This window comes from Copadichromis virginalis, linkage group LG7 (genome assembly GCF_057382275.1).
Source record: "Copadichromis virginalis isolate Kocher_CV1m ecotype Utaka linkage group LG7, C_Virginalis_male_GT1.1, whole genome shotgun sequence".
Taxonomy (NCBI): domain Eukaryota; kingdom Metazoa; phylum Chordata; class Actinopteri; order Cichliformes; family Cichlidae; genus Copadichromis; species Copadichromis virginalis.
This window is the reverse complement of record NC_140624.1, coordinates 5,382,516-5,410,162: the sequence shown is the minus strand read 5'-3', so window position 1 is coordinate 5,410,162 and position 27,647 is coordinate 5,382,516. Positions and strand designations below refer to the sequence as shown.

The following is a 27,647-nucleotide window of genomic DNA, read 5'->3' as shown; positions in this document are numbered from 1 at the left end:
AAGGACTCAGGTTGGTTCACCACACAGCATAAATCTATAGCACACTGTATTGTTGCTTAAACCAAATCAAAGGACGAACTTAATTAGCCATCAGCTCCAGCCTCAGGGATCAATATCTTACTGAACATCTGGTTCCAGCAGACATAAACTAAAGCTGCAAGCAGCTTAGCTTGAACCTGTCACATCCTGACACACACACACACACACACACACACACACACACACACACACACACACACACACACACACACACACACACACACACACACACACACACACACACACACTCGTCAGTGTCACACAAGACTAAAATTGATAATGTGAGATGAGCAGCAGGCTTATTTCACAAGAGAAGCGTTTCTTTTGTTGTTGTTGTGATGAATTCCAGAGGACGGCAGAGACGTAAGGAATCGAGTGATAAACTGGAAGTGCTCACGCGCCAGTGTTAATGTCCACACAAAGACGGCCCCGTGCAACATCATCGCTTCAAGCATTCATCATTTATGCACGTTGGATTTTCTGACTTGACTTTCAGATAATATTTGATCTGGCCGCGAGTCGTCCTGCTGGCGGCAACTGTCTAGTGTCCTGTGTCAAAACCACGAGCAGAAGACTGTGCAGGACGGAGCAGCAGCACATAAAACAGCCACTGCAGCGAGTTAAAAATGAATGCTCATGTCATCTGATACAGCGGCTCGATCTTTGTATGGGGACACTCGAGCAGCTGGTAGATGTGACGCTGACAGAGTGCATGTAACTTCTGAGAAAGAATTAATTTTTCTGTTTAATGTTCAGATCCGGGTGAGCACACTTTACTTTCTGTGTGTCTTTTAAAATAAACAGTTTGCAAATGCGATATAGTTGACACACACATATGAACAAACACAGATGTCTCACCCAAGCCTCCTGGAAGTGATTTAACAACAAGTTTCAGCTGAGCTATCTCCAGCGCTTCCCACAGCATCTCATCGGTTGCTTTCATCTCTGGGTCCAGGTTGAACCTACAAACCCGCAAAAACAAGCTACATTTAGTGCTGCAACTTTCAGTTACTTCATGATTAAGGCATTTTTTTGAATGACAAATATTTGGATGATCTGTAAAATGTCATAAAACAGTGAGAAATATCCTTCCTAATATCCCAAATCACCAATAATCCATGTTTGTATTTCACAAGACATAATAAATATTATATTTTGAGGGTCTGAAATCAGTATTTTTGCTTTAAAAAAGTCATTTTTATTCGTGGTCTGTACATTTAAGCTTTAATATAATCCTCACCTCCGAGCTGTCACTGGGGCCATTTTCATTATGATCTATGTGAAGCAGCGTCTCTGATGACTGTGTAATGAATATTCCAGTAAATGGACTAAAGCGTATGAGCTGGTCAACTCGAGCGACACACCCTTCTGTCGTCACTAAACTGAGTCCATACATGTAAAGGGACAAACACTGAAATATACTTTTACATCACTGGATAAAACTACAGTCTGAGACCATCGTGCAGCTTGTTTTTTCTCTGGGATGACATTGCTTTTACGGTCAGTGCTGCTGGAGTCTAAAAATAAACCTCTTCACTGCAGTTTTCAGAGGACACTGCTCTTATCCACAGCTCACCTCCTGTTTTGAAGACTCTCTACCCGTTTACTATAATGCAGAATCACTGATTCACTAGTCTTCTTTTTGACAGAGAAGTGTACTGTACCGGATGGTGCCACTGAACAGGATAGGGTCTTGGAGGATGATGGACAGCCGAGATCTGAGAGTCTGCAGAGGCAGCTTGGAGATGTCGATGTTATCAATCACAATCCTTCCTGTGTGACAGAAGTTTACAAAAACACCCCGATTTCACCAATTAAGACACTTTTCCTCTTTTTTTCTACTATTTCAATTATTATTTTATCCCCTGTGGAGACACGAATCCCATTTGGATTATGTCAGGAAGGGCATCTGGTGTAAAAATCAAACGTGCAGATCTACGTGTGAATAAGCAAACAGCCAAAAGTAGATGTATATTTTATCCTGTTAACTTTTTTTTGTGCTGGTGTGAAGCCGAAGTGATATTTTACCCTCAAACATGTCCACCATGCGGAAGAAGGCCAAGGAGAAAGAGGATTTACCGCTGCCGGTCCTGCCACAGATCCCCACCTGGGAAAAAAAGCAAAAACAGTCATCATAATTATCACCATTAATCTATCCATCCATTCTCTTAGCAGCTTACTGGTGTGGGAGGCATGTGGCTAGAGTCTATCTTAGCTGTTAAGGCAGGATAAAGCAAGAGCAGGCTACTCCCTGAACATGTCAAAGTCCATTAAAAGGCTCACCAGTGCTCAGTAAACTAAAATGTGTATTTTCTGTATTATCTCTTTTCACAAGTAGAAGACTTAAATTGGTAAAATAAAAATAAAAATCACAAAAAATAAAGTATTGAGTGAATACATTAATATTTCATTAAATGCATCCAAAGTGGCATTAAAAATAAATGCAGACATTATTTCATTTATATTTAAATGTGATTTATTTATTTGACCTTGTATCATTTCTCCTGTTAATTAGCTGTCCGGTTTATTTAAATCTTAGTATGTATTTCTGCTGTGAGTCTGACGCTGATCAAAAACAGTCCATAACACAGTTTGAATGACAGCTTCCTTATCTGACGGGGCACACGTGCAAACACCAACAGTAAAATAATAACATAAAAAACAGAAATACAAAAAGTTTGAGGGAAAATAACACCAGATTAAATGGAAATATGCAAAAATTGCGTCATTTAGCTGTTATGCAACTATATGACCTATATTTGTTTTTTCTCCAAATAGTTTTCATTTAATCTGTTATGCTCCTCCACATTCAAACACAGGTTTCTGTCCTGTACCTTCTGACCAGGGCTGATATGTGCGTTGACATTTTTGAGCACAGGCTTCAGCGTGGCGTCATAACGAACGCTCAGATTCTGTATCTTGATCTCTCCCTGTCGGGGCCAGCCGTCAGGAACCTGAGACACAGCTGAGACACACAAGAAAAACATCACGACTTTCAATTTGATCTTTTTTCCATCCGAGAAGCAAAAAACTTGAGTGAATCCACCTTACCAGCATATATTCTCCTTCAATTTGTGACCAAAATGTAAAACTTTCCCACATTTTATGGATAAGAAACAGACGCACTGCATACTGCACACGCACACACTTTTACATGGCGCATGCATGATCGATTATTAGGGGATATAAAACGACATTAGCAGAGTTTTCAAAAAGTGCGAGAGGGATAAAGATCCATTTCTCGTGAGCATTATGACAGCCTTCTTGAACTGACAGTGATGAACGTAGAGTTAATTTCAGGCTTCTTCACTCAAGAAGAAATCACAAACACTTTTCAGGTGGTAAGACATTAGACATGATTTCTCTGAGCGCCTGCTGAATCAGTAAGAAAGTTTAATTTGAGGCGGCAGAGTGCACTCACTGAGCAGTCCCTCGTAATTCTCTGGTTCAGTTTTGAGCAGGCCGTTAATCCTCTTGACTGAGCCAAGCTGTACTTCCATGTCTGCCAAGTTACGCACCATCCAGTTCATGTAGTTGGACACCTGATACAAGAAGGGAGGAGGGAGGAGATGAGCTGAGTAAATGTCACCACACAGACACGCAGTCCTTTCGGTGTGGACATTGTTGTTGTTTTCACCCAGATACAACTCAAATATCCTCAGTGTGTCTCGGCTTTTCGTGACTGTCACGATGAATTTTCTAGACCGGCTTTTTCAGAAACACAGAAATAAAACACTTGAAATAAAAACATTTTGTTCCCAATTTATCTGAAATTGCTGCATTTTTACAGCAAAAATATACCAAAAAAAGAAACAAATTTACACAAAAATCAACCTTTTCTACCTTTTAGCATCCACAACCTTTATTGTGGCCAAGCTACAACAGAATGGCTGAAAAAGAAAATAATCAAGGTGTTGCAGTGACCCAGTCCAGTCCATGTGTCAGAGAGAAACTTAAGAGAGCCGTGCATAAACGGGGAACTGAAGCAACATTGTAAAGAAGAGTGAGCCATGCGAGAGACTGATGAAGTCATACCATGATGATTAATTATTATGGTGCAGCATGTCATGTGTTTTTGTTCATCTCAGGTTGTATGTACTCAATTTAAAACCTGGTAAGGATCAGATTTCTTTTCACTGAGAAAGGACACATTTTCTTTTTACTGTGACTGTAAAAGTTATTTTTATCTGTCTGCACTAAAACATGTAAGAATCAGTAGAAACAGACGAAAGAAATTGTTACAAAAGACAATTTTCTCCATCCTTTTTTAAAATAAATTAACTACAAATGAAACACATTGGTCAAGTAATGAAAGTGTTCTTTATACTACTAGTGCTGCGGGAGTTTTTTGCAACATTGAGCTTAAACCTGTAAATACCTTAACAGCTAAACAGTTAAACACACACACACACACACTCTCACCATGAGTGCGTATGTCAGACCGAGCCCCACCAGCCCGGGGGACAGCTGGTTGTAGAGCGAATTGGTGATGGAAGCTACCGCCGCCACCAACACCACACAGGCTCCGATGTACTCCTGCAGAGACAGACGAAGTCAACATCGCAGCGAGAAGTTAACGCTTCACTTAATAACTGAAGAAGGTAAATAACGCTTAAAGAGATCCATTATTGTAGATTGGTTTATTGTTAGCAGACATGACAGTGGGGGCGGTGGGGGCGTGTTCTTGTTTGCATTCATCAACATTTCAAAGGTTTCTGCTGCTGTGAAACACAAGGAGCCGAATGAACTGTGAGCAGCACGGTCAATACATAAAACATGACATGTAGACAGCATTTCAAGCTAATACGAGAATGAAAAATTCAGTGTTTTATAGACCCCAACAGAGGGAGCAGTTACCCAGCAACATCGACATAAATGTGAAGCAGATATCTGACAAACAGTGAAGCAGAACTGATGGGAATTTTAAAGAAGGGCGCAGCAGACGGATCATTACCATGCGGACCTCCAGCCAACGGTTGGCTGCTGTGAGGAAGAGAGAGGCGATGTTGTTGGCATCGGTGAACTGTAGTAACCTCTGTCTGAACCTGGGCTCATACCTGCCAACAGAAGGGGTTTAATTCATTCATTTGTTATTTCACTGTATCACAGACTGCGTTACATCTACATCTAAGAAGAGCACCGTATGCTATTTCTCATTGCTCTTTATCTTTTAGGAATATAATGACATTTTAGTGACAGAAATAAAACTAATGGCTTTGGCTGTTTGGTATTTAAGGCTGAAATTTCTTTTGACATTTTCGGGTTCAGGAAAATGCCACATATGTAAGGATATTTCAATAAACGCTGCCTTTCCAAATGTGCAAAGATCTCGAGGATCTGAAAACAACTTCAAATGTTTGCACTTGTGGCTCCTTTGTCACTGAATGTTTGATTTTAGCCAAATACCTGAAATAAGCTTTTGGCATTTTCACTTCTACAGTACATAATTACCTAACCAACAGTCCACTCTAGTCCAGTCGTAAATGCTGAAGCTTTTGTGTGTCTCTGTTTGCACGCAAGTATCCTACAGCGTTCTGAAGTCTTTTGAAAAATATTGTATTTTTAACCTCGGCTATGGCTTTTTAAAAGTTCCCATTTTCACCAAGGATGTAAGCATGTGTTACCTGAGGGCTCGTATAGTGGTGAGACCTTCAACTGTCTCAGAGAAGTGGGAGAGTAAAGGGAGCTGTGTGCTGTCCTCCAACTGCTGCAGGTCCCTGACCAGAACATAGCAGAGACAGCAAACGGGGAAATATCAGCTGAACCACATTCAGATATTAGATTTTTGCATCCAAATCATAAATCTAATGAATTTCATTCTGAAAAGGAATATTTATTTTGTCCCACCAAAAAAAAAATAATCTGGCTATATAGCAATGTGTCTGTGACTTCCCTCCAACTATCCCGTCAGACTCACCTGGAAGCCATCCGGAAGTATTTCTGAATAAAGTAGCAGGTGACAGCCAGCGGCAGAAGGGCAATGAGGAAAACGGGTGTGACGTAGGAGATGACACCCAAAGCAGACACGCATAGCAAGGTGGAGCGGGAGAGGCACTCGAGGGTGGTGGGAATGTGCTGATCGATCGTGTTGGTGTCAGTGGAAAATCTGTTTAGGATGCTGCCGAGAGGAGTGGTCTCAAAGAGCCTGAAGAGAAGAAAGAGAGTAAAATCCCCTGGACTTTATCATCAAAATGACCAGATTACTCTCTGAAATACTGCCGGCTTATCAAAAATGCTTCCGCTGGAGCTCTAACAAGGACTAGAAAGAGATGAGCTTTTCTTCATTGGCTCTCTGTTAAATCCATAATTGAATTTAAAATCCTTCTCACATACCTCACATACGAAGACCTGAGCTCCATCATATCTTAAAGACCTTAAAGTATCAAATTATCCCAAATAGAGCACTTGGCTCCCTTAGAGGTGTCTGTGCTTTTAATATTAGACTTAAAAGCTTTTCTTTTTGATAAAGCTTATAGGCAGGCCTGGATCAGGTGACTCTTAACCATTTGTTATGTTGTTATAGGCTCAGGCTGCTGGGGGACTTCCCATGATGCACTGAGCATTCTCCATTCGGCTCTTTTCCACTCTCCATGCAGTTCTGTGCTTCTACTGCATGTCATTAACTTTGTGTTTTCACCTGTGGGCTTTCTCCCACCTCTTTCCGCTCACCCCCAACCACCTGGGGTCTCTTCCTCTGATATGGGACCTTGCTCGCAGGGGATCCTTTCTATCATCTTGTTAAGACTGAACCTTACAACGTAAAGTGCCTTGACATGACTGATTTAATCTCATAAGGTTATTTTCAAAGATCAGAATTATACAATAAAATAAAATAAGATTCAATATTTAAAAACAGTGTGGATGCTTCTGCCACTGAAAAAAATGCATTTCCACTTTATAACTCAAACATTCATGTTATTTTCTCATATTTGAGTTGTTTTCAGAAGCTTGATTTAGTAAGTTAAAAATTTAACATGCCATTTTTTGAGCCAATAATCCGAAACGTTGACTTACAGATGGAAATAGATTTTTTCCAGAGTTGTCTGGCTCAGTTACTGCACATAATGTCCTCTTTGTATATATTTACTTACTGTATATAGTGTTTTCTCTCTCTTTTTGCACAGTCGAGGAGCGTATCAGGACACATTTCACTGCATGTTGTACTTGTATAACTATGCACGTGGCAAATAAAAGATCTTGAATCTTGAGTTTACATTCATTCATGTGAATTCTGCACAGTATGTTAATGCAGCTTCTTTATGTGTATATACAGTGCTTTCCAATGTGTCTTGAGGCAGGTGATGTCTCCTGGGTTTTGCATGAGGAAAGCAGATGGTGCTCAGAGTAATGAGGCAAAAAACCTTTTAACTGTGTTTTCTCTTATATCATCAGCAAACACACATCTTCCGTTTTCACACATCATAATGCACACACACACGCACGTGCACACAGACAAACACACAAACGCGCTGAGCGTCGCACCTCATGGGGGCCAGGATGATCTTGTTGAGCAGGTTGTGGTGGAGCTCTTTGGCCACTTTGTGACCGGTCCACTCCACAGCCACGGAGGTGGCGAGACAGAGGATGATGCCCAGGCAGCAGAGCACACTGAACACAGACAGATACCAGGAGTGGCTGAAGCCACAGTCCTATAACACACACATACAAATACAGAGGGGGTTATAAAAGGCATGAGCACAATGCTATGTGTTGTTTGAGAAAGAAGATTCTGTCGTCCTACTTACTTTGTTGTAATTATAAACACAATTAAACATCGAGGCTGGTTAAAAAAACAGCTGTCTAGGACAAAAGCCAGTGAGAGTTTCCAAGCTAAGCTGGTAATATTTGAACAGAAAAAGAGAAATAAAGAGGGCTGGGGAACTATTTTCTTCTTCCTTTTTCTTCCAATCTAATTATTCTCTTCACCCTGGATCCAAATTTTCTATCCTCTTTTATTTTATGTGATAACTTTTGATCATAATACTAAGAAATGTTTATCTTCATTTTCATTCTCACATATCACTAATTCAAATTTCTTCAATTTCACACAGTTCGCTAAAGAAATAGCTACATTTATTTTATAAAAATAGACCTAATACCAAGATCCTAACCATTTACTAATGACAGAGTTAAGGGACAGCACTCCATCCTCTGAAGGAGCAGTGGCCAAGAAATAACAGCTCTAGCACCAAACATTAAAATGTAAGTGACAGCAAACATATAAAGACAAGCTTCAGGGCGTAATCGTGAGGATTTTATGGTTGTAATGGTTTCCACGCAGTCCTGATTGATTAGATCTCGTAAGTCACAAAGCAAACTGAACTGATGATTATGCTGCATGAGTGAAACAGTTGCAGCACGGCATGCTTCACTTGGCTAAAACCTGTGATTTGTACATAACCTGCTCTCCCCGCTGAGTCACACTGATCTAAATTTAAACAAAAGCCAGGAAGCATAATCCAAAAGCAGGTCTGGCACCTCAAACTGATAGATAATTCCAAAAAAGCTGGGAAGGTGTGCAAAGTGTAATTAAAAACAGAATTCAGTGAAATGCAAATATCACAAAGCCACATTTATTCACATTAGAACATAGAAATGATATAAAATGATAAGATTTACTATTTGAAGGAGAAAAAAAGGTCATTTTAAAAATTTGATGTCATCAGCACCTCTCAGAATATATATTTGGGAGTTTAGATGAACTCATTACCGTCTCAGCTATTAATGTTAGCTGATGCTTATTTTTATATACAGTGAAAAAGTTGCAGGTAGGACCTATAAAAGAAGAGCAAAATATATCAGAGATATCACTGGAAAAAAAGACCCTTTAGCTGCTCATCACTCAGCCCAGTTGCCACTTGTGACATGAAGCATTTCCACTATCTAATCCTCTCACTGCTCAATTATTTCCTCTCTCTAGAAGGAGAGAAGCAGTGTGGCATTTATGTGAAGTGGCCGAGTGTGCGTTTGTCAGAACAGGACTTCTGAGAGTCTCCTCGTGGATTAGTCTGTAGCACAGCGCAGATTAGATAAAGCTGGCAACGACGCACTGAAGTTCAGCCAGACAAGTTGTGATCAGCATTCAAGTGACAATTTATTATCAACGCTTAGCTGGACATGCAGTGGATGTTTGTGGGTGAGAGAAAGAGACAGACGGCTGCTGCTTATATTCAGCAGGACACGGTGCCTTTTATGCAGTCTGTCGACGGCCTTCACGTGACCTGGCATTTCACACATGCACACATAACACAGACACGCATGCACACAAATATATATATACAGCAACTACTGATGACAGTGTTGTTTTACTGGTCCTGAAACACAATCCTTTGTTAACAGCCCGTGCGACTTCTTGAATGTGGATGACGTAGGTTAACTCTTCCTCTGTTTTTTTATGTTAGTGTGTGAAGGCTACTGACCATTTTGGTTAAGCGGTAACTAAAACAGTCAAGTAGTAAGTAGAAAAAGGGTGTAGGAAATGCTTTATAGGTGCTAAATCATTCTACAGTCACCTGGTGTGGACAGGAGTGCAGCTTTTACCCACTCAGATTTATGACTCAGTTACTGAGAGTTTAAACTTCTTCATAAATTACAGCACTGCAGCTGGCATTCACATCAGACCTCACACGTGCTTTAACCCGAACATTTTCCATTTGGAAACTGACTTCTATAAATATGTTAGTTCAGCTTTAATATTCAGATGAGGCCGAGCTGCAGTCTCTTCAGGGTGTGTTGGTGTTGGTCTGGATCTGCGTGTGTTTGTGTTGTAGGTCAGCTCTGCTTAACTGAGAATTAGTGAGAATATTATGTAATTCACGCTGGCCTACAATCAGATAAACTATTTGCATCTAATGCAGTCTGTCTTTTTTGAAGCTTATCAATTATTCCTTTAACGTTAGCTAATATTTACCTCTTACAGAAAAGCATGTTTGGATTATAAGTCAAATGATGCCAAACATTTTATACAATAATTTAAATTGGTGTTGTTTGTTTTCATCCCACTAGATGGATCTTTTAAAAAAATGACCGACTGATTGTATTAATGGTCAAATAATTTTTAAAAAGGCAGTGTGAACGAAGCAGAAAATACTTTATGGCTCTAAAATATCTCAAGAGAAGCAGAAACAAAGAGCTAAGTGTCTAAATCAAAAGCTGAGCGGTGCATCCTCTCACCTGTACGATGGTACAGTTGTGAGCTGAGGCGTCTTTCTTGGCTGCGATGACATGTGACGTCCAGTGGGCCAGCCAGTAGTCAATGGCCACCATGAGGGAGTGTTTGAGGAGCTGCGACAGGAGGAGCAGGCTGAGCAGGAGGAGCCCTGCAGAGGACAGGTAGGTGCCGCAGGAGCGCCAGGGGATGGTAGCTCTCTGGCGCATTACCTGTGACAGGTTGTCATCATCTTCACTCTCCACAGATTCCTCTGGGGTTGAAACAGAGATGAAGTGCAGTGTTAAAGGTTTTGTTTTTGGCCAATTGTGAGATGTAATTAGGCCGAGTTATCTATTTTGCAAGGACTGCTTCCATTGTCACATTTTTTTTAATCTTACTGTATGTAAATTTGCTTATTTCTGTCTAAAAACGCCCTGCTCTGCTACAACTCACAGCTCAGACGCTCATTACATTTCTTTCTCTCCTTCTACCCTTCTTCTCAAATATTTCATTCCTTCACTTTTTCCTCTTTCTTTTTCTGACATATTGCTCAACATTTCTCCTCCTGCGCCAGTCTGACAATCCACGACTAGCACAGGAAAGGAGAGAAGTGAAGAAATAATAGACAGAGGTCCAAATGAGAGGAGAAGGTGTGCTAGAGGCTACAGAAGCTACACTCCACAAAGACAAGCAGTCGCTCATTCCCATGAAAGGCATGTTTTTCAGGAGCACCAGGGTGACCACCGCACACTGACTCGGGGGTGAAGAGATAATGTAACGACCTCCAACCTTTTTCCCACTTCGGATTTAAATGTATCACATTACATCAAGCAGCAAGCTTTGGAGCATGAGGCTGCATGTGGGTGTCTGAGAGGCTCAGACAAGATGGGGAAATAATGAGTGGCAGGCCTAAAGAAACAACTACTCTCAACTACAGTCATGCTCACACTAAGTAAGCCTTCAAGAGCAAGAGAGACAAATGTTTGGGAGGGGGAAAGAGCAGGAAAATGGATGATGAGATTCTAAAACAGAGAAGCAAACACATGTGCCGTTAGCTAGCAGCGCTACAATGCCACAAATGTCTTTTTCTGTTTCAACTTTTTTTTTCAAACCATGCTTTCTGGCCACACCTGCTCGATCGAACATGAGGGTAGCTGGAGCCATCGCACAAGTCCACCCCGGGGTGCCACCAGCACACGGGAGACAACACAGAGCAAAGATAAAGTGTACAGCCAGCGCACCTTAGCGTTTTTCAACTGCAGGTGTTCGTTCAACAGCAAACACACACACACAGAGAAAGGATCAGATTCAATGGTTAATCACAGCAGGAGGCGGTGGGAAATAACATGGCGACGTATCCAGTTGCTGAAAAGGTCAAAAGAGGAACGAAAAGACAAAAAGACCAAACCAAGATAAGAGACAGGAAGGAATCAAATACAGGGAACTATGAGTCATTCAAATAACTGCAGACATTACAAAAGATGTTAAGATTAAAATAAGCTGAATAAGCTTAAGCTCTCAGCAGGAGAAGGGGAATTGTCATCCTGCATCTATCATTAAGGGAAACATAAGCATTAAATCAGGCTGAGAAGCACCCACACCAGTCATGCACATTCCAGCTGCTGTCATCGTGACTCTTTCCTGTGTCCTCTCACCTTCCTCATCCTCTTCAGTCCTGGCTGCCTCTCTTGAATACATGGCCCTCCGCAGGTTTTTTCTCTCTAGGTCTGTCATACTCTCTGCCACAGTTTCCTGAAGGAGAGATCAACAGTGAATTTATTTCAGCATAAAAACACCCAGGTAATCTAACTTTCATTCCAGACAGAGACGGCGTGTCTGTCTCACCTGGATCTACAAAAGAAAGTGTTCAAATTACACAAATTAAAGATTCTTGGCGCTGATTAAAAGATAACATTTTGCTTTTGCAGTCATTAATCACCTTCTCAAACTCCTGATCCTGTCTGTTCATGAGGGTTTTCCACTGCTCAAAGAGTTCAGGTTCAGAGTTTTGGACGTCCTTCAGAGTCCCCTCAGTCTGGATGGTGCCATCTTTCATGGCAATAATCTAATAATAGCCACACACACAAAAGAAGATAGAAAAAATATGATCTGTATTTAGCTGAGACTCAATCTCTATTTGCTTTGGGATCTTTGAGAGATAAAGTGCGTCATAAATGAGACAATAAGATGTCTTTATCGTCCATTATATACCAGCCATCCCAGACGGACAGTCTTATTAACTATTAAGCAGTTCTTACCCAATCTGCATGTGGTAAATATTGCAGTTTGTGTGTGACCAGCACCACGGTCCTCTTCTCTTCTCTCAGGAGCTTCAGGATGCCATCCTGCATCAGATGGTCACTCAGGTGGATGTCCAAAGCAGAAAATGGGTCATCCTACATATGTAGAGAAGTTCAGAGGAAAACAAACCAATACATCTCCTGAAAACATGATTCAGATGGTGAATATACATACATATATGCCCACTGTTAAGTTGTTGCTAGGCCAACATCATAGTTATATTATATATAATTACGTTTTTGAGTAAACGTGAGAAGTTATTATGTAATGAAATGAAAATGACAGAATGCTTTCATAAGGTGTTGTAGGCAGATAAAGAAAAAAACAAAACAGACATCAGCTTATTTTAGGCTGTTGTTAGCTGGTTGCCAGGTAACCTGATGGCATCATCATATAACATGCGAAACAGAAGTTTTGTGAATATAAATTAGATGTTACTGTAAGGATGTGATCACAAGGTGTTATAGATGTATACATACTATAAATGGGGATGTGTTAGGATGTGTTACACTACAATATTTAATATTAATTTAAATATTAATTCAAAAATGCTGGGCAGGGTGGCTGTGGCTCAGGGTATCGGGTAAGTTATCCACAAGCTAAAAGGTCAAAGTGTCATTGAACAAGATACTGAACACTACATTCCCCCCAGTCATGAGTCGTGAGCACACAGAAAGTCATTGTGGTGTTTCTCCTGTTTCTTCAACTTCTATTTTTTTAATATTTGAAGGATTAATAGAGGAAATTTTGAGATCGCTGTCATATAAAGTTATTTCTATTTAATGGCAGGGAATGTTTTTTAAACCTTCTGCTCTGGGCTTCTTAGAGTGTGTAGCTATTTATGTCACACAGGGAGGCATCAGAAAGAGAATCACAAGCACCGTCAGGTAGTGCTACAGAAACAGTTTCTCAATGAATACTGATAAATCACAGGTGCAGCCTGAGAAGCCATCCGTTTAAACTGTTCAGTTATTTCTGTGTGCAGTCTCACCAGAAACACAACGTTGGTCTGCTGGTACATGGCTCTGGCCACGCTGATTCGCTGTTTCTGTCCACCTGATAGGATGATGCCCTGCATCGGAGGACAGCAAAATGTTATCTCATAGGGGCTGCAACACAAAGATGAATTAACAATATCCAGAAATATGTGCGGCTCTTTTCCTTAGAGGAGCAAAGGAGACTAGGGTTTATTTCCTGCATTACTGGTGCATGAAGAAATCCAACATGACAGCGCTCTAAATGAACAGGGTCAGTCTAGTTTCCTGATACGCAAACATCAAAATCTTGCTACACAGTAACGATGACAAATGATTCTGCAATAAAACGAGCCACAGTGGGAGCTACAGCCAGACAGAAACTCATAAATGTTACTGTGATACTGACCCGTTCCCCGATCTCTGTCTGGTCTCCCTGTGGAAGAATGTCAATGTCAGGCTGAAGCGAGCAGGCCTCAATGACAGCTTTGTATCTGCCGGGCAGAAACAGAGACAGAATACAGATGAGGGCAGAGAGCAGCTGCTAATACCAAGCAGAGGGAAACTACAGCCCTGCTCATTATTATCTCTTGGGCCATTGATTCACATTCACATAAATGTAACTCGTGGGACTGCGTTATGTATGCATAACACAGTCCATGAAAGAGAGTGGAGGAAACTGAAAATAGCAGCTTCTCTGGTTCATCTTAAAAGGTTTTACCCTAAAGGGTTCAACGCCACAAAGACAAAGACTAAAGAGGCGATACAAGAATTTCTTTACTCTCTATTTAAGATAACCCACACAGTGTAAAACGTAAGCCACACATAGTTTGACATGACAGTTTGTCAGTCACTCAATTACTGAAGTAACAAGAAGGTTATGACCTAAAAATATTGTCGTTGTCCAGAAAATACCAAAAAACTCTCCTCTAATATCTCTGGGAAGTTTAGATAATGCACAGACTTCTTCTATAGTCTTTTTAAGGTGATATTATTAAATAAGATGCTTAGATGTCTGCTTTTTAAATTAAAAACAAAACAGATTAGCTCATGGTTTATATTTGTGGATACACAGGGACAAATTGTGGGCTTTTTCCAAATGCAGGAATTCAACTGTTTTGCAGCACAATGTTGAATCAAAGACTGAGTTTAGTGTTTGGGGTCTATGTCAGGGTGGAGAAATACATGCTCTCTGCTTAGTGAATATCCAAACTTACATATTAGCTAGGTAGGTGATAAAGTGTTCTGTTTATGTTTCTTTGGCATTTCCTAATAGCCATAGAATTGGAGCAGAGCTTTGGAGGAACTGTATCACTTGAACCAACTGTTGCACAAGCATAAGAAAATGTGATACAATAACGGACACAGCAGATTACAACAGCCTTGATTAAACAGCTTGGAAGTTCATGGACCTGCTGCAGCCCGGTGGTAATCCAGATTTTGCTGGATAAAACAGACAGCGCAGTAGGACAGCAGCGATAGAGCGAGACTGGAGACTGTTTTATTGAACATCTCCACAGCAACAAAGCACAGTAGTCCATTAAACCTGTTTTATCAAAAACAGTCCATTAGAGCCACAGAGACCCAAGACGATGCCATAAATGCATTCGACCTTTGAGAAATACCATTTGTTGTGTGGATGAAAGCGGCATGTGTGTATCTAGAGTGTCCCTCCACAGGCGTTTTCAACAGCGAGCAAAACTGGAGACACGCTGCATCACAACACAAGAGGCACAAAGAACCACACACCTTCAGCAACAAAACACCCTGGCTTGAGGTGTTTCAGTGTCAAGGCTGCTTATGTGAAGAGTTCATAACAGAACTATTGACTATTCACATCCAATTTACTACAGTTGCTGGAGGGAGCAGAAGTGCTGTTGGCTCTAATTTGGCTAAACTGCTCGACTTGACTGAGAGTAGATCCCCTTGTTATAATGAACAACTCTGGATGTTATTTTTAACATTGTTGTGATTGCACGTGTCACAACAGCACAGTGACAACAATTTGAATTTCAGTAGAGCTCATACACTGGTTACTTATGGTATGACATGTTCTGCACATCCACAGACACACAAAAAGGAAAACAAAGACAAAAATCATCTAAACAAGAGTGTGAAAACCACAAAGCTGCAAAAGTGCAAAAAGTCTGTGCAGCCCCTCATTTCTTTGCAGGTGCCAGACTTCATGATAGTTCTTTAAAGTCTTTAAATGTCTTTAAAGGTTATTCAAAGTTTATCTATGGGCATTCAACCACTTAATAATGACCTACGAATTATTCAAGCAAAAAAAGGCACCTAACTCCAGGCAGGCAGTAGTGTTAATAAGTAGTGTTGTGTCTATACGTAACAGAAAACTGTTCATGGTCCTGGTTTTTGTTTTGGACTCGTGTTCTTGTTCTAAATTATTTAGTCTCGAGTATAGTTCTTGCTAGTACGCCTGTTTCTAGTGTTTTGACTGACTGTATTAGTTCCCCTCCTTGTCCAGTCTGTCCTAGTCTCTTCTCTGTGTTTCATACCTCCTGTACGAAGTCATTGTCTGACTGTCTTCTGTCTCGGTGGTTGTCTGGCGTCCCTGTCTTGTCAAGTTATAAGTTATAGTCCTGGGCTCTGTGTTAGTTGCCTTCTGTTTTATTTTGACAGTCCTTGTCTTCTTGTTTTCTGTGCATCAGGTTCAGTTTTGCTTCTTCTGTCTGTCTTAGATTCTGTTTAGCTGTGCTCCCATGTTTGTCCACTCTGCCCTAATCTCCTCCCGTGTATATGTTGTCCGTGTCTCCCTTTGTTCTTTGTCGGGTCCTCCCTCGTGCTGCGTGAGCCTCCATCCCTCAGTTCCTACCCTGCTCTGTTACCTTGTTTGCTTTTGTTTTCTTCACCTTATTGCCAGCAAAATAAAAGCTGAGATTTCGAGTTTAATTCCGTTTGAGTCTAGCATTCTGGGTCCATTGCCTGCTTGCCACACTCCCTATCCTGTGACAAAAACTGGGTATAAAAAATGCTGGTGTGAACGATCCAGTTATACCAAACATACATATGCCAGCAGCGTGCGGCACCCCAACCAACAGCGGCATCCACTGAAAAGCGTGAGTGAACAAATATACTCATTATACCTTTGTTTTTTTAAACAGTGCAATAAAAGTATGAGGTCTTACCTTGATTTTATCATGGGCATCTCAAAAGTGATGTTCTCCACCACTGTGGCGTTCAGCAGCCAGGCCTTCTGGGAAGCGTAGGCCACAGGGCCTCTCTTCCTACCAGAGATTTACGACACAAGCAGGCTTAAAGCAGGGTCAAACAAACACAATAATATCTCTATGTTTACATTTTACCTCTTAATGAGTGTATAGTTTCACACATGGGTGAAGGTTAAAAATCTATTTAACCTCTGGGATCATTAACGACCTTCCGTATTTGTGGAGTCAATATGTAACCGAGGGTCTGGGGCAAGTATATAAGCAGTGGGAATAGCTAGTTCTTGAGGGTGATCAATAAAGACAGAAAACAGAACGTAGCAGAATAAAGTTACATTGAAACCAAGCACACCATTGTTTTTCTTGTGACATTACCAATAAGTTTGATGTGTCACATGGCCCTCTTCCTATTGAAAAAACAAAAGTTGTATCCAAGATGGCCGACTTCTAAATGGCCACCATGGCCACCACCCATCTTGAGGAGTTTGCCCCCTCACATATACTAATGTGCCACAAACAGGACTTTAATATCACCAACCATTCCCATGTTATTACGGTGTATCCATATAAATGGCCCACACTGTAGATAACCACCCACAGATACATCTCTAATGGCTCTGCTGTTATTGGTGATGCATCTCCATGGAGACTGCGCTCACCTGATGTCTCCTTCACCTGCTGCGTCTTTGTCTGTCGGACTGTGGAGAAAATACCAAACACACGGCACTCATTAGAGACACGCCCAAATAATTAAACAGGCATTGTTCCCCCTGAAATAAACAGTCTGTTGACTCCACCAAATTCCTGTAATGATTAACAAAAACCAAACACACTCACTAACCCGCGTACTCTTCCCTCACTATGGCAATCATGTCACTGCCACCCCAACACAAACAGGCCAACCACTGCCCTACATGAGCAAGTCTATCATTAGCGGTGATCTGATGCTTCCTAAAATAACGCCCACGCCCTCTTCATTTTTCTTCCTGTAATTTGCTGAACTGGAAATCAGCATCACCCCGTTTGGATTGTGGTGCCTGCAGTTCTCTGAGAATCTGATTCCTCCGCCTGAGATTAGTACGTCAGCACTAAGTCTGCGGCTGGTGTATGGATGTGTGTGGCCATTCACTGGTACCTTATTCATTTTGTTTCTCACTGTTAGATGCTGCTAACAATAAAAAAGTGAGGTAAACTGAGTGAAGAAAAAAAAACAAGGCCAGTGTGTACCTGTGAACTCAGGTCTGAGCCAGGAATCAAACTACCAACCTTCTGATTGGTAAGCTTTAAAATACTTTTAAATTGCCTTAATAACTTCACTGGGCAGTAATCTATTATTTAACGCAACTGAATCTGTTTCCAGTCACTGGGGCAATCTAGCTAAACTAGATTATTCCTATTTAAACAAAGATGAGATGTGTGTTGCCTCAGGTCTTTGCTTCTTGCCCTCCTACCCATAAAACATCATGCTACCATTAGACACACACATAGCAAAGAGTTACGTGTTCAGTCAGCAGAAACAGAGGCATCAGTTAATGACGAAACAACAGCTTTCAAAAGTAAACACAACACAAATACTTGAAATATGGAAGCTTCATTGTGTGTACATGTAGGTCCAGAGTGAGAAAGCAGTGAAAGGAAAGCTGAGTCACAAATAGAAACAATCAGCCACAGTGTGCTATGATAAGGCTTCCATGTGTGTTAGCTAAAGCAGTGACAACTCTGAACTGTCAACCGAGCTCTATTTATAATCCTGACAGTAACCAGCACAGTTTGTCCGAGCACTTTAAGGCCTTACTAAAAATACACGATGATTTTAGCTTTCTGCTTGCAACACTTACCTCTCATCCCCTTCAGACTCCAGGTTTGGCAGACTGTAAATAATAGAAAAAAAAAAAAATATATGTTACTAGTTCGTAATTGTAAAACTGCTTTTATTAAAGACCAAAGGAAAGTTGGTAATTATGGCTCTTTATTATTACATTTATTGTCATTTGAAACTCCCACAAGCTCTTTCTCGTGTAACAAAATGCACAGACATTCACAGCCCTAACCCTAACATTTATTAGGATGTGATTGGCTGTTTTTGGCTTTGCACATGCTCAGTTGATGCTGCGGTGTATTTTTAGGTTTGACAAGTTGACACCTCAAACACTTGTCCTGAGAAGGTGACTCCGATCCCATCTGAGGACAACCGGAGAGATTTACTCAAAGTTTACTGCAGCAGCATTACGTCAGCCAGAGGGCACAGCTGTTAGGAAGGCTGACTGATATTTAAAGGCTCACACATGGTGCACACTCACACGCAAGCACGGCTGTGTAAAAGCAGCTAGAAGCAAACAGGGGGAACAAATTTATGTGGCAAGTCAAAATGCAAATTTAGTTTACTTGGTAAATATCAAAACATGTTTTTTTCCTCCTAAAAGCAAACATATTTATTTTTGAGCAAGTTCATTACTCCTTTAGTTTCTTTAATATAAAAATGGTGGCCAAAAAGCCAATAATTTAGAGTGGAACAACTAACATGAAGCGATTTGTACACTTGGACAAGGTGCGGACACTGTGCATCTAGACAATACAAGGTTGCTATGGTTACTATACTGCAAAAACAAATGGAAGATGATGTTCTCATTAAAAGCTTCCTTCATTATGAGACCTAAACTGAGAAGTTTGAAAAACACAGAATGTATTAAAAACAAAAAGCTAACAATGGGCATGACAACCCACGTCATCCCGAGCTTACTGTCAAACAAGCAATCAGCCATGATCATGCACTTCCACCACTGTTCTCATCTTTGTGGAGGAGTAACCTAATCACACCAAATCATCTGATGACACTTAACAAAGACGGAAGCTTGAGGGTGTTGTTTTTCCTGCAGCTGGAACCACGATGGAGCTGATGACTTACAGGTTTTATCTCTGATTGAGATACTGAAAGAGATTTTCAATCAACATTTTGAAGGACCCAAGGTTATGACAATTTATAAGAAGTCACACTTGACGCTTTCTATCAGCAGCAAGAAACTGAAATCTAATCTTTAAAGCTAGGCTGAGTGTCGATCTTACGTGCTGCACAATAATGTTTAATATTTAGTATTTACTGTTATATTCCCATATATCATCGTGATGTTGTTTATTATGTTGCTCTCGTTTTCTTTTGCTTGTTTTCATTTTCATTCTCAACAGGTGAAATTAAAAAAGTATCTACTGTTATCTACTGTTAGCTAGTTTATTGAGATGGTGTTGTTTTTATTATGTTGCTCTTTGTTGTTTGTTTTCTCTTCTTTTTTTTTTTATCTCCATACAGGTGATCCAGGTGTTTTGTTTGTTTTTCTTTCTTTTTTTCTTCCCCCTTTTCTCACCGTCTCGTCTCCCCTCTATTTTTCTTTCTCTCCCTCTCTTTCTTTCATTTTTTCTCCCTGTCCTATCCTCCAATCATGTCTGTCCCATCTTTAAAAAATGAAAATAAAATAAATACATAACTATAATAAAGGTCAATCAAATGGACCAATATGGCAAGGCTATGATGATCCACTTGGAAAAGTAAATCCACTTGGCATCTTTCTTGGCCTTCAGACAACAATTCTGACGGCTAAAGATCCAAACGGGACAGGCAAAAAAAAGAAAAAAGAAAAAGCTAGGCTGACCAACACTTTCTAATTTAAAGTGTTTATTTCTGATTGACGGTGACTCAGATAACGCAGACAACATGCAGACAATGCAAACAGACAATAAACGCAATGCACACATTATACAAAACAATCATTATGCTATGTGCATAAAGTAAACAGCACTACACCATGTGTGATTAATAAGTGCTGATTCTGGTCAGCTTTTAATGGCATGTATCTGAACATTTTTCCCCGCTGCATGCCGTAGTGCAGGCTGTGGAGGATTTGTCAGGATTTACCTGGTGTCTTTAATGGCCCAGTCACACTAGAGGAAAAATAGGTTGGCAACATTTGTGAGACCACGAAAAAACTAGTGATCGGCATCGGATTGCATTGAATTGTTTTGCTGTCTGGGGCCAATTGCAAGTAGTTGTAAAACCAGCTGGTTGCTCCAAGGTCAAGCATCCAGCACGCTCAGTCTGCAGGTGACCAAGTTTCATTACAAGTTGATTGCACATGGTTGCAGTCATTTTGGTTGTGCTGTAGCCACCAGTTGCTATGTGCCTAAAGAAAATAAAAACTGCAAAGTGTGTAGTAAACCATCATGAATTCTTAAGTTTTCTTCAGCTTCATAATTTAAAGCAGTCTACAACCTTTACATTTCAGTGATCCTCCACAGTAAAGTGCACTTTTCATCCGATAATTCTAAAACAAGAGTAAGTCACTGTCCTGCTGCAGTTAATTACTTCAACAGGTATGTTTTAAGGTTGCAACCTTCCTGTCTAATAGCTGAACTCTGGGTGTAGTGCACACGTGATAAGAGACCTTCGGCATTTTGACTGAATATCGAGGTCAAAATGCAAATAGTCATGTACTTTAATATAAGAGAAGCCCCAGATGTCCCCCTGCTCTGTGCCATATTTGGATCAGGAGAGTTGAAGAGGACTACAGGCGCCAGAGGGAGCAGGTGGGGTGTTTGTGTGTGTGGTTTCCCACCAATGGATGAGATTAATTAAGTTTTTATCAAGCAGTCACCCTTAATAGGAAAGATGCCACCCTCTGGGACCTGTAATCCAACAGGTTCCATATAATTACAATATTATCAGACTTTATTAAAATCAAGTACCCCTGCAAAGACAGACTAGAGCTTGACTCCTTTCTAATGATTCTGAGGTACAGTCCCAGTCCTTGCAATGTCACATACATCTACAGCTCAGAAAAAGCAACACTGATTTAAAAATAAAACCAGACGCTTTCCCCCCAAAGGTTAAAGAGGTTCGGTTTTCAGTGCTTGATGAAACAAACACATGGAGCATGGTGAGCTCAGACAAGGTATCGCAGTCATAAACACCATCAGCCGGTCAGTAACAGCTGACTGTGAATCACCAATTACCACCAAGTCAATGAGACTGTCTTTATATATCTGACAAGCTCACATGCTCACGCGTCTGATTAGTCATGTGTTCGGCCCCTGCCAGGCACAAGCTGCTCTCATTTAATCTGCATGTTTATGTGTGTTTCTTAGCAATACAGTACATGCTGCTGACTCAAAAACATTGCATGACAATAACAGCAAAACCAGAGAAAACAGAGGAAGAAACTACTCAGGTTGTGCGTCTGCATACTTCAGCAATGCAAAGTCTAACTGACAGCCTTTTAGTCTCCCAGGGATAGATGATAACTTAGATGCTCGAGCACTTGGCGTGCCTGAAGTTCATTCCAATTTAATATCAGAGGGAGTGCCAGCACAACCCTGGCATCAACACAGCAGAAGTGTGTGTTTGGCTGCCAGAGACATTGTGACAATCAAGTAGAACAGCCTAGACTTTGGTGACAAATGGAGACTGATAGCAGCGCGCCATCCTGGGTAAATGGTAAATGGCCTGTATTTATATAGCGCTTTTACTAGTCCCTAAGGACCCCAAAGCGCTTTACATATCCAGTCATCCACCCATTCACGCACACATTCACACACTGGTGATGGCAAGCTACATTGTAGCCACAGCCACCCTGGGGCGCACTGACAGAGGCGAGGCTGCCGGACACTGGCGCCACCGGGCCCTCTGACCACCACCAGTAGGCAACGGGTGAAGTGTCTTGCCCAAGGACACAACGACCGAGACTGTCCAAGCCGGGGCTCGAACTGGCAACCTTCTGATTACAAGGCGAACTCCCAACTCTTGAGCCACGATCGCCCCAGGTGACGAGTAGGTGGGTAGGTGACGAGACATTCAGATGCAGAAAACGAAGGCTAATGGCTCCCAGAATGCATCTGGCACGATGTGAGGATTCACTTTGCATTGTGCTATTTTAAATTCAGTCTACTTTTAAAGACCCACTGAGTTTTGTTTGGCTGAAACCTAAGAGTGGAAAGCCACATCTGCAGCAGGACCTTAAAAAAAGACTCAGAAGGCACCAAAAAGGAGAACTGGGTCACTAAATGAACTCAATCCAAAAAATAAGTAAACAAGAAAAAGTTTATAGTTTGTCCAGAATGAGCAGCATTGTTAAATGTTAATATGAATGATGTATTAATAATAAATACACTGTATTCAAACTATTAATCAAAATAATCCAGATTATAATGAAAAAAGTATTTCATCTATTTAAATCTGTCAAACTGAGATGAGACTATAACAGCATTTTACACCACAGCCTGTCCAGTGCATTACAATGCATTCATTAGCACAGTGGTTTTTACATCTGGGGCTCTGAATCACTCAAAGGGTAGCAAAATGAATCTGAAGAGTCACATAATCGCTGTTTTTCTTCAAATTTATCGTACAATATGAGAAATATAATTTTATTCTTGAATGGACGGATCACTTTACTTGTAACAGATACACAGTATGCAGTGAAATAGAGTAAATTTAGCTCAGTTTCTATGTCTTTTCACAGCTTTTGGCATTTCCTTTGTTTTTATTAACCACATGGTGAATACCACTTTATTATTATTTAACCAAAATATTCAATTAACAGACTTTATTTGTTGAAATGATGATCTAATTTACAGAGTTATGAGGAAATTCTGCCTCAGCACAAAAGCCAAATCTGGTCTGAAATTAAAAACAAACAAACATTTGTCCAGATAAATTAATTCAACCTAAAAAAAAAAAGGCAGATGACAGAAAACTGGAGGATTATTTAAAGGAAGTGAGCTGATAAGTGCTAAAAAGGCATACCCAGGTGTCATTAGGAGGTGGGCTTCTGGCCTGCAGCCACAGCAAACCAGTTGGGATTTTCAACCAAAAGCAGCCAACTGAATCTAGGTCAGTGGTGCATAAAAGGATGCCCACATTCTTCCACAATGTTTCTCCCAACCATAAAAAAGAAAGCTGCCATATCAGCTCATTTCACTGACCTACAAATCCGTTTATGTTATACTGCTGTGTCATGGAAACAGAGTACTTGTAAGTCTGATTTTGTTGGTAATTGCCCTGTCAGCGGCATGTAATTAATAGTTGTGCAAAAACACATAAATAAAAGAACAAAGGTGCCCATGACAGACCAATTATCAGAGAGGTTTGGAAAACCATATGTCAGAAAATAACGCAGGCTGAGGATGGAGAAGGAAACGTGGCGCGACATCAGCTGGAGTGGTTCAGGTCCCTATAGGTAGCAGATTTCTTGGAATTTCCTTTAACCTCTGGACTGAATTTGATTCCATAGAATGAAGTGTATGAGATGCAGCAGTGACAAGTGTTTCCCTGGTGGTGCATTTGTTTTTTTTCCTTATAATTGAATGGATGGGTGAGGTGATCGATGTACTGGGGTGACTGCTATTAAGCACTATCATGCTAATGAGATCAGTACTGTTCTCAAGAAGAATCATAATCTCAACAAAGAAAATTTAATCACTTCCATTGTTCTTCCAGTGTCCTACAGTTTAAAGAAGAATTGCAATTCTGTTTACTTTTAATCAACTTTCAGCCTCAAAGATTCCCTGCAGATCGATATGGTGCACATCAGTCTCTCAGACTGATAAAGCAACAATATCTGCACTTCTTCAGACCCACAAAGAGAGATCAGAATCACATTTCACAACTGATTATCGCACACTTTTGCAAGCACCAAATAATAAGTAAAAAAAAATATAGCTGACCTGTTCCAGGTGACAGTTCCAGACACTCTCTGCATTTCTCCCAGCGCTGCCAGTAACAAAGAGGATTTCCCACAACCCACCTGGCCCACAATCATCGTCAGCTTACCTGAGAGATTTCATGAAGAAGAGGCAACAGTACTGTGAGTGAATGAGCACGTTAAACAACTGAATAGAGAAACAAGCGAAGCAGGGGCAGACAGACTGTACATGGCACCGCTTGATGCTCACCAAAGGGAATTTTGATGTCCACATTTGAAAGCGTTGGTGCTCCATCGACCCAGGTGAAATAGCCATTTGATATCTGAAAAGATGCACAGGCACATGCGGTAAAAACATCATCCATCCCATCCATCCATCCATCCATCCATTCGCTTCCGCTTATCCTTTTCAGGGTCGCGGGGGGCGCTGGAGCCTATCCCAGCTGTCATAGGGCGAGAGGCGGGGTACACCCTGGACAGGTCGCCAGTCTGTCACAGGGCTAACACACAGGGACAGACAACCATTCGCACTCACATTCATTCGAACATTCACACCTAGTGACAATTTGGATTATCCAATTAACCTATCCCCACAAGCTGCATGTCTTTGGATGGTGGGAGGAAGCCGGAGTACCCGGAGGGAACCCACGCAAACACGGGGAGAACATGCAAACGCCACACAGAAAGACCCCGGCCTGGTGTTGGAATTGAACTCAGGACCTTCTTGCTGTGCGGCAACAGTGCTAACCACCGTGCCACCGAGCTGCCGTGCTGGTAAAAACATCAAACAAAGGATAATTTTTCTCTCTTTGTAAGCGCGCAATCCTTCTCAAAATGGTGCATACGTATGTGAGGCTATAAAGTAACTGTTGCCTAATTCTTATTCATGTCATGCTGGTGTTGTTTACTTGCTTCCAGAATATTTTGGTGACATACAGAGAATGAATTACTGTATGCAGGCAAAGAATTGCATGGCATGTGTCAAAATGCTCAGATTTCCTACAAGCTGTAGTGCCTTTTCACTGTGCAATACTTTTTGTTAATATCCAGTGGTGCAATAGACTCACAATACTTGAAACTTGAAATGTGCAATTCCCTTGTACTCTTATTTCTGTTTATTCTATTTATCCCTTTTGTATACTCTGTATTTATATATGTCTCTGTAGTTATATATGTGTATATATGGTATAACCGAATTTCCCGGAGGAACCCACCTGAGGGATTAATAAAGTTTCATCTAATCTAATATAATCTAATTATTGAAAATCCCGCTTACAGTAACCCAGATATTAATATGTGGATGACAGCAAATGCAAATCTCACACAATTCAGTGCAAATGTAGAAACTGTGTTAAAAAAAAAAACACCAAAATATTTTTACAAGTTGACTTAAAATCTGATAAGTGGTGTCCAAAACATCATGCATGATGTACAGACTGTGCTGTGATGATGACATTTCAAGCTAATTGGTTCAGCTTTGAAACAGTTTTGAAGAGCAGTGATGCTCTGAGGACTTTGATCTCGTAGGGATGGGGAGTGTGATAAATAACATACCACATCTCATATTTGGGTGAATATGGATTCAAATTAAACAGTATATACAAATAAAAATCAGGAACATGTTAGTATACTACTAAACCAAAATAAAATCTAAAACAAAACTCCTACATGAGCTGGTGAAAATGTTAAAAAAAAAAAAAAAAGACCCTGCAGGGAATGAGTATTCACTTCCTAACAAATGCTAAACATAAATCTCCAAATTTAGTTAAAGTAACAATAATAAATGTGTGATAAACGTTGGGCTCCTGGGTATCTCAACTCATATCTACCTCACCTGCAGCCCAGTCTGGAGGCTCATTGGTCTCTCTGACTGTCTCTCTCACCTTGATGCAGATATCTTGATCTACATCCTGAAAGGGTCCATCGCCTTCGTGGTTCCCCTCTGAGCCATAGTTTTTCCAGTCATCCCGCGTGGGGCGCTTCCGATTCACCACCTTCAGGGGCTGGAAAAATCGGGATAAAGAGGAGGAGGAGCAGGACAAAGGGAAAGGTTTAGAGGATGACTAAAGGAGGATTGTATAACATGCAGCACAAAGGACAAAAAGGTAACGGTGAGGAAGGCGGTAAGGTAGAGGATGAAAATGTTCAAAGGAGTCACTTTGAAAGAGATTTTATCCACTTTGTTTTCTAAACTCAAGCCCTTACCACAGCCTGGTACCGATTTTGGTTGTGATTGCTGGAGCCAGTGGGTAACGTTGCTTTGGGCTCCTGCTCGTCTCCGATCTCATCGCTCGAAAAAAACTCGCTGAGCTTCTGAACGCTGCAAATAAAACAGAGGACAGAAAAGCAATGAAGCAATAAATACTAAAATAAAATATGCATCATAAATAAAATTAACAGGCTGTTATTAATATAGCCAACATAAAGCATCATAATAAATTCTCATAATAAAAGCCCGGCTCAAGTGACGTGGCATTTAAATTAGTTCACTTTCATTCATGTGAAGAGAACTGCTGTTTAGTGTCACATCTTTCATTTGCCCATGCTGACTGGCTAATCAATGAAACACGGTTCACTAAGGATGAGCTTTATCAGCTGGTCTGCCTCTGTCACACACACCCACATATCTCTGCATCACCTTCACTTTACTCCTTCTCCTTGATGAATAAATTACAAAATCAGTGCCAAATAAAAAGAGCTGAAACTTGTTATATCCTATTTTCTTCATTTATGTCTTTAAGTTCTCCAGAGATTAAACACCTGGTATAGATGAGAAAAGTACACGTCCAAATCTACGGCATTAAAATAAGAAGATCACAAGAAAAACATACCTCCAAAATCAACTGGATTATGTAATGAGAATGACTCATGATTCACTCACATGTTCAGTCCAAAAGTCTAAAAAATGCATTTCTGTTTCTTTACAGTATATTGCTACGATCAAATCCTCTCTTTCCTCTCAAAGAAACATTTTCTCATGTTGAGTGAAGATAAGCTGAGGTGTTAAATCTAAATTTTCCCCCCTTGTCGTTGATTAAGTGTGTGAGATAGCACAGTCCCAAAATAGAAACCTCAAAGGATCCCAAACTGCTCGACTTAAAATGTTTACCGCTGCTAAACCCAGCACACAATGAGTGCTGAGAACACATATTTAAATTACAGCTGCAGATCACAGAGAGAGTAAATCTGAATTTATTCTTTCTAAGAATCTTAAATATGAGATGTAACAGTCATTTTATTGCTTGGCATTTGTTTCACCATGCATGTAAAAATTTGAACTCAACACCATCACAAGTACGATGGCTTATAG

The 27,647-nt window shown here is 40.7% G+C and overlaps 1 protein-coding gene across 2 annotated transcripts in view; it reads right to left on the bottom strand.

The window, feature by feature from the left end:
- The window catches only part of abcc8 (ATP-binding cassette, sub-family C (CFTR/MRP), member 8), a 71,958-nt gene that overhangs the window by 3,725 nt on the left and 40,586 nt on the right, over positions 1-27,647 (bottom strand). For both annotated transcript variants that reach the window (XM_085461335.1, XM_085461337.1), the window contains exons 14-36: positions 26,543-26,657; positions 26,221-26,340; positions 24,588-24,660; positions 24,360-24,465; positions 18,488-18,520; positions 17,309-17,347; positions 16,611-16,709; positions 13,874-13,958; positions 13,482-13,562; positions 12,448-12,585; positions 12,129-12,254; positions 11,845-11,941; positions 10,213-10,460; positions 7,522-7,688; positions 5,957-6,184; positions 5,664-5,756; positions 4,994-5,096; positions 4,462-4,575; positions 3,461-3,581; positions 2,874-3,004; positions 2,068-2,146; positions 1,704-1,812; positions 898-1,001 (exon numbers count right to left, since the gene is read on the bottom strand). In XM_085461335.1, the coding sequence (XP_085317461.1) occupies positions 898-1,001; positions 1,704-1,812; positions 2,068-2,146; positions 2,874-3,004; positions 3,461-3,581; positions 4,462-4,575; positions 4,994-5,096; positions 5,664-5,756; positions 5,957-6,184; positions 7,522-7,688; positions 10,213-10,460; positions 11,845-11,941; positions 12,129-12,254; positions 12,448-12,585; positions 13,482-13,562; positions 13,874-13,958; positions 16,611-16,709; positions 17,309-17,347; positions 18,488-18,520; positions 24,360-24,465; positions 24,588-24,660; positions 26,221-26,340; positions 26,543-26,657 (2,609 nt within the window). The remainder of the gene's footprint in view (positions 1-897; positions 1,002-1,703; positions 1,813-2,067; positions 2,147-2,873; positions 3,005-3,460; positions 3,582-4,461; positions 4,576-4,993; positions 5,097-5,663; positions 5,757-5,956; positions 6,185-7,521; positions 7,689-10,212; positions 10,461-11,844; positions 11,942-12,128; positions 12,255-12,447; positions 12,586-13,481; positions 13,563-13,873; positions 13,959-16,610; positions 16,710-17,308; positions 17,348-18,487; positions 18,521-24,359; positions 24,466-24,587; positions 24,661-26,220; positions 26,341-26,542; positions 26,658-27,647) is intronic.